The 7,086-nt window shown below is 51.6% G+C and overlaps 1 protein-coding gene across 1 annotated transcript; it reads left to right on the top strand.

Moving 5' to 3' along the window:
- Window positions 1-1,055: 1,055 nt before the first annotated feature.
- Window positions 1,056-1,991, top strand: LOC311615379 (olfactory receptor 3A1-like; the record flags this gene model as incomplete). The annotated part of the gene is made up of 1 exon (XM_084870821.1): window positions 1,056-1,991. One exon carries the CDS (start codon window positions 1,056-1,058, stop codon window positions 1,989-1,991), a length of 936 nt encoding a protein of 311 aa, XP_084726947.1.
- Window positions 1,992-7,086: the final 5,095 nt, after the last annotated feature.

Here is a 7,086-nt window from a genome sequence, read left to right as displayed (position 1 = left end):
ACAGCCCTCTCCCCCCGGGGCAGGAATAGGCAAGGATGTTGGCTGCTGTGAATAAGTCTGAAGATGCATTATGAGGCAAGGAGCTGGCAGTCGGCTTGACGATCAGAAGAGAGAGGAAAAGGTGTATCACAGGGGGCCTGGCAGGCTGCAGGACGGCTTTGGCTTTGACTTTGAGTGATGTGATGTGAGAGGCACTGAAAGGTTCAGAAAAGGAGAAGGAGGGACCTGATTGATGTTTTATCACTGATCCTGGACTGGGGTTCCACTGGCTTGGTGGTGGTGAAATAAGGGGGCCATTCCAGGTCATTACAAGGTCTAGGGTCATTTATTCAGGGAGAAGTTGCTGAGGGATTGATGTTGATACCATTTCCATGCTCCTGCCCATCACCCACCTTACCACTGTTTTCTTGAGCCTAAACTCATTCCTCTAATTCTGAGTCATTTTAAAAAAAATATTTTTTATTGTTGCCTAAACGGGTTTGGCTCAATGGATAGAGCATCAGCCTGTGGACTGAAGGGTCCCGGGTTCGATTCTAGTCAAGGGCATGTACCTTGGTTGTGGGCACATCCCCAGTGGGGGGTGTGCAGGAAGCAGCTGATGGATGATTCTCTCTCATTGATGTTTCTAACTCTCTATCCCTCTCTTCCTTTCTATAAAAATCAATAAAATATATTTTAAAAAAGAAAAATATTTTTATTGTTTAAATCTTTTTTCCAATTTATGTATTTTATTTGTCTTTCATTCATAGTTCATTTACCTTCTCCCAGCCTCCCCTACCCCCTGTCGCATGCCCTCATCCCACACCCAACCCCGGTGTCTTGTGTCCATTGGTTGTGCTTATATGCATGCATACAAGTTCTTTGATTGATCTGTTGCCCTCCCTCCCCAACGCTCCCCATAATTCTGAGTCTTATTCCTATAAGCTTGAAGCCTGTCTTCTTTGTCTCTGGACCTTCCCTCCCCTATTCCCTTTTATAGGCTGGGACACCAAACTTAGACCCTCATCTGACTCTGAGTTTGGATTCTACAGGTGTAGGTTTCTGTACGTGGTTCCATGCAGCTGGAAAATGGGACCCTAGTGTCCCAGTTTCTTCTGGAAGGATTGACTGACACCGAGGAGCTGAGGCCCTTGCTCTTTGCCATCTTTCTGCTGGTCTACGTAGTGGCTATAGTTGGGAACCTGGGTATTGTCATCCTTATCGTAATGGACTCCCGGCTCCACACTCCCATGTACTTCTTCTTGGCCAACCTGTCACTGCTGGACACTGCCTACATCACCAACACGGTGCCTCAGGTGCTGGTGCATCTGCTGGCACCGGTGCGGGCCATGCCCTATCGTGCCTGCCTTACCCAGATATTCTTTCTCCACTTCCTGGCCCCCTGGGAGTGCTTCCTGCTCACAGCCATGTCCTATGACCGCTATGCAGCCATCTGCCAGCCACTGCACTACCTGGTCCTCATGGGCCAAAGAACCCGGATAGGACTGGCTTCCATCTCCTGCCTCCTTGCCTTGACCAATGCACTCACCCACACCATCCTTGCAGCTCTACTCAAGTTCTGCGGGCCTCGCCTCATCACCCACTTCTTCTGTGACCTGCCTCCACTGCTCAAACTCTCTTGCTCCAGCACACAGGCCAATGAGCTCGCCCTGTTCTTCTTCAGTTTCCTGGTGGCTCTTGCACCCTGTGCCCTGGTCGTGATCTCCTACATACACGTGGTAGCTGCTGTTCTCAGGATGAACTCTGCCGAGGGCAGAAGGAAAGCCTTCTCCACCTGTGGCGCTCACATCACCGTGGTGTGTATTTTCTACATCACCTCGGTCCTCTGCTACATCCTCCCCAGCTCTGCGTACTCTGGCCTGCGAGACCGGGTGCTGTCGGTGCTGTATGTGGTCCTCACTCCCATGCTCAACCCCATCATCTACAGCATGCGAAACAAGGAGGTGAAGAGGGCTTTGTTTAAGGTCCTTGGGAAGGACAGCGCCTCCTAGGCGGTAGGCGCATCAAATCAAGGCCACACTCCTTCTCTGCGGTGAAGCTGGCACATGCCTGATGCTTTGGGGGTGAGTCCAACAACCGAGGAGCTTGGAATTTCACGTAGATGATACATTTGAAGAATCATGTTTTGTGTGGCAGGTTTTACCCCATCCCAGCAACGCTCAAAATATCTCTGTGGCATATTTTTTAAAATATATTTTATTGGCCGGGACCGGTTTAGCTCAATGGATGGAGCGTCGGCTTGGGGACTGAAGGGACCCGGGTTCGATTCTGGTCAAGGGCATGTACCTTGGTTGCGGGCATATCCCCAGTAGGGGGTGTGCAAGAGGCAGCTGATCGATGACTCTCTCTCATCGATGTTTCTAACTCTCTCTCTCTCTCTCTCCCTTCCTCTCTGTACAAAATCAATAAAATATATTTAAATATATATATATATATATATATATATATATATATATATATATATATATTTTATTGATTTTTTACAGAGTGGAAGAGAGAGGGATAGAGAGTTAGAAACATCGATGAGAGCGAGTCATCGATTAGCTGCCTCCTGCACACCCTCTAGTTGAGAACATTATGCTAAGCGAAATAAGCCAGTCAGAGAAATACTGTATAAATATCACATGATCTCACTCATTTGTGGAATATAATGAACAACATAAACTGGTGAACTAAAACAGACCCAGAGCCAGAGAAGCATTGATCAGACCATCAAACCTCAGAGGGAAGGTAGGGGAGTGGCGGGGCGGGGGTGGGGGGGTGGGGGGGGTGAATAAGAGATCAACCAAAGGACTTGTGTGCATGCATATATAAGTCTAACCAATGGACACAGACACCAGGGGGTGAGGGCATGAGTGGGGGGGGGTCATTGGGGAATAAGGATACATATGTAATACCTTAATCAATAAAGAAAAAAAATACTTTATTGCTGCCAAGCAGGCATGGCTCAATGGTTGAGAGTCAACCTATAAACTGGAATTCAGGGTTTGATTCTTGGTCAGGGCCCCTGCTGGGTTGCAGACTCGATCCCCAGGGTGGGGTGTACAAGAGGCAGCTAATCAATGATTCTCTCTCATCATTGATGTTTCTATCAATCTCTCCCTCTCCCTTCCTCTCTGAAATCAATAAAATATAAATAAATGAAATTTTCCTTAGAAAAAGAAAAAGCTCATATGTTAAATGAAAATAATTCAGAAAATATTTAATCCTGAACTTGAAAAAAGTATACACTATATGTCATTTTTGTCAATTTAATATATAAATGCAACTGTAAAGCAAAGACATTATTTCAAAATACCATCAGCTATTAATGCTGAATGACATGACACAATTTATTTTCATTTTCTTCCATTGAATAAATTGTCATCAATTGACTAGAGCAAGCATGTCAAACTCGAAGGCTAACACGGGCCAAATAACCAAGGTTGAAGTTTATGCGGGGCTGCAAAAAAATAAAAGCTTCAAGTTTCATAGAAACGTAGGTTTATTTTGATAGAGACATGCTGAATACAAAGGGCTGAAATAAATGAGTTGTTGTTCACATAAAACAATAGAACATTTTAATAAAAATTATTTTTTTGAACATTCACTTACCAGACACGGAATAACTGCACAAATTAATAAGCGTCAGGCAAATAAACCAATTTTTCTTGTTCTCTGAAAGCGAAACATTTCCTGTTGTGTACACCACACAAGTCAATACAAGGCTAATGACGTGCAATGGTTGCTAAAATATTCACTGCAAGTATTAGTGGAGAGAAATGGTGCATCTGCACATAAGGTGCTAAGGGAAATGAATGCAACACGATTATAGTCATCAGTCATTAGCGAACGTTGTACTTCTTTATTAATAATTATGTGTAACAGGATATTGTAAAAAATTAAGTTACAAACATTTTATTCAAACAATTTTTACATACCGTTATATTGGCTGGGCCGCACAAATATTCGTTGTGGGCCACATGAGGCCCGCGGGCCGCGAGTTTGACATGCTTGGGCTAGACTAACGGAATCGCACACCTCCCCTCCAAACCAGGGACAAATGTAAGAAAAGGTGGAGGCCGAATAACTGACAATCATGTCAGACAAGAGTGACAGTTCCATTTTATTTTCTGTTGTAACAAACAAGGAAGCACTGCCTGGGGGGGGGGGGGGACTAGTGGGGGGGTCTAGGTTAGCCTCAGGCCCCCCTTTCCAGTGTAGGCTCGATGAAAAAGCTTGCGGGCACTGCCATCAGGGACAGCTGGTCGAGACAGGAGGTGATGTGACTTCGGATTTCGAAAGGGTCTTCGCCAGTCAGCCGGCTGAATGAGGGAAAAAGAGAAGCCGATTCAATGCGGTGGCTCTGCACCCAGCTCTGTCTGCGCCCTCCGGGGTGCCAGGCCCAGGACAGCAGGTCCCTCTGGGGACCGGCCATGGCCACCTGCCACCAACCCCCACGGCCCCCTTCAGAACGCACACAGTGAGATGGTTGTCAGACACCGTGAGCTCCTTCAAGCCCACCCCTTCCCGGGCCTGGACGTGAGGCAGCAGCAGCCGGCTGGCCATGTCCGCCTCCATGGACGACGGGAAGGGCACCATGAGGTAGCTGGGGGAGGCTCAGTTAAGGGACCATGCCATGGCCGCTTTGGGGGTTCTCCTCAGGCCCGTCTTACCCTCCTGGTCTCTGAGGTGGCCCCTCCGCCATCTAAGCTGGCCCATCCCCTCAGCCACCCCAGCGTCCCCGCTCCCGACCCCCTCAGTGCCCCGGGGTGACCCCCTCCTCCCCGGCCATGGGGCCATGGCCTCGCCCGGCCACTGCTCAAATAGGATACAACTGGAGCCGACGTCCTGCCGGCCTTGCGGCTGTGGGCTCGTCGTGCCCATCTGGCTGCTGCCAGGCATTGGCGCCCAGCTCGGGGGTGACAAGTGCCAGCGCAATCTCTGTCGCCAGACTGTCTGAGGCACCGGCCTCCCCGCTGCCGCCTCTTCCGGGGTCCTCGTGGCCTCCGGGGCCATGTTGGCTGCCAGGGCCTTGCAGGCTGGCCTGGCCTGCCCCATGTTCGGCCCCGCGGCCTGCGCCTCCAACCTCAGCCTGCATGGCCCCCGGGTGAAGGCTGAGAGCCCCCTACTGAGGCGACTCGGTTCCCTCAGAAGCCCCGCCCCCTAGAGGGTCCCTCAGAAGCCCCGCCCCTAGAGGGTCTCTCAGAAGCCCCGCCCCCAGAGGGTCCCTCAGAAGCCCCGCCCCCTAGAGGGTCTCTCAGAAGCCCCGCCCCCTAGAGGGACTCTCAGAAGCCCCGCCCCTAGAGGGTCCCTCAGAAGCCCCGCCCTCTAGAGGTTCCCTCAGAAGCCCCGCCCCCTAGCAGTTCCCGCAGAAGCCCCGCCCCCTAGCAGGGACATCAAAGGACCCTGAGTGCCTGCCCATGCGCAGACTGGTCCTGTGCCATTCTCCTCCCCCCCAACACGTCTTGGGAGGCCTCTGGCCACGTGGCTGTGAGCGTTTCCCGCCAGGCCTGCCCTGCTCCCCCAAGCTTGGGGATGAACCTCAAAGCCTGAGCCCCTGCAGCCCAGCTACCCTCGCGGGTGACCAGCTTGCTGGCCGCCGGCCCCCAGGCCAGTCCCTGCGGGAGCCGGGCCGGATGGACCTTGTTTCTCAGCACCATGTCTCACTCGGGGTGCTGTCACTCCGTGGTGCCTGACGGGAGGGGGAAGTACCGCTGTGTGTGCTGGGTAGCCACCCCCCCACTCCTGACCAGGGGCCCCCAGCCTCCGGGCACACACCCTGCGTTGTCTTCACGTGACAGGCTTGGGTCCGGGCCCCACCCGGGTGCTCGGGAGGGACCAGCTGGACACAAGGGCTGCGGGAGCGGGAGCACCAGCCCCGGGACAGCTCCCAGCGGCTCTGCCCTCTGCTCACACGGCCCGCGTGGGCTTTGCCTCCCCAGGAACAAAGTCTATATAGGTAGGTACATTGTTATTAACTGAATTAGGGTGCTCCTAAGCTGGCCTTTGCTAAAATCTCAAGGGGCCAAAGAGCTACATGTGGCTCGCGAGCTGCCGTTTGCCGACCGCTGTCCTAGGATTTGGACAGAGCACTAACAGTGCCCTCACGTGCTGCCAGAACTCAAACTTCTTAGGGAAAGGGATCTCTTTCACTCACTCGGGTCCACAGCGCCTACAAGAGTACACGTGACATAGCAGGTGGTCCCTGAGTATTTGTTGAATTAAATGCAATTATCAAAGGAAAGAAGTATTTCCTTTATTGCTTGTTTTGTTTTTGTTCTTTGTCCCTTGCCACTAAAGGTCTTTCACACCCAAGACAATGAAGTTTTCCTGCAGTTTTTTTTTTTTATGATTTTTTTTCTTTTCTCTTTTTTTTAGAGAGAGGAAGGGAGAGAGAAACATTCATCAGCTAGTTGCCTCCCTTGTGTGCCCTGATGGAGGATCAAACCCGAAATCTAAGTATGAGCCCTGACCCGGAAGTGTTAGTTTCTGAAAGAGGCTGAAGATTCTCATTCAGGGTTTGCACCTCGCAGAGCCCCTACTCCTAGGAGACTCGCCTTTCAACAGTAATAACAGAACAGCTGACACTGAATGGCCACTTAACACAGGCCCCAGCACCCTCCTAAGTGCTTCACCTGGTGATTTGGTTTGATCAGCAACCCCAGGAGGCCGGCACTCTTGCACCCATCTTTCAGATGGGAAAACAAAGGCGCGGAGTGATTTGCGCAAGCGCAGGGCGGAGCCAGGAGGCACACGTGTGGGGCTGCTGGGGAACAGATGTGCACAGAGATGACGCATGGATTCTCAGCGTGAGTGACAGCTGAGGCAGGACAGGACTGTGCCAGGAAGAGAGGGATGCATGGGGTATTGGCCCGGAGACCAGGCAGCACATGCTAGGACCCGGCTGGACTCTTGACCCTCAGAGGGTTCAGATCGCAGAGCCGTCTTGCTCAGGAACCCCGAATCAGGAATCCGAGTTCTCCCAGGGGCCCCCAGGACACAGAGCAGGCAGTTTCCACACCTGCCTACATAGCCAGGTAAGCACGGGTTCTAAGCCCAGTGAGGGCAGGGGCAGGTAATCATGGTGACCACAATGAGCGCTTA

Source organism: Pipistrellus hanaki (assembly GCF_964339955.1).
Source record: "Pipistrellus hanaki genome assembly, chromosome: X".
Classification (NCBI taxonomy): domain Eukaryota; kingdom Metazoa; phylum Chordata; class Mammalia; order Chiroptera; family Vespertilionidae; genus Pipistrellus; species Pipistrellus hanaki.
Note: the sequence above shows the minus strand (reverse complement) of the source record. Positions and strands in the feature narration are given on the sequence as shown.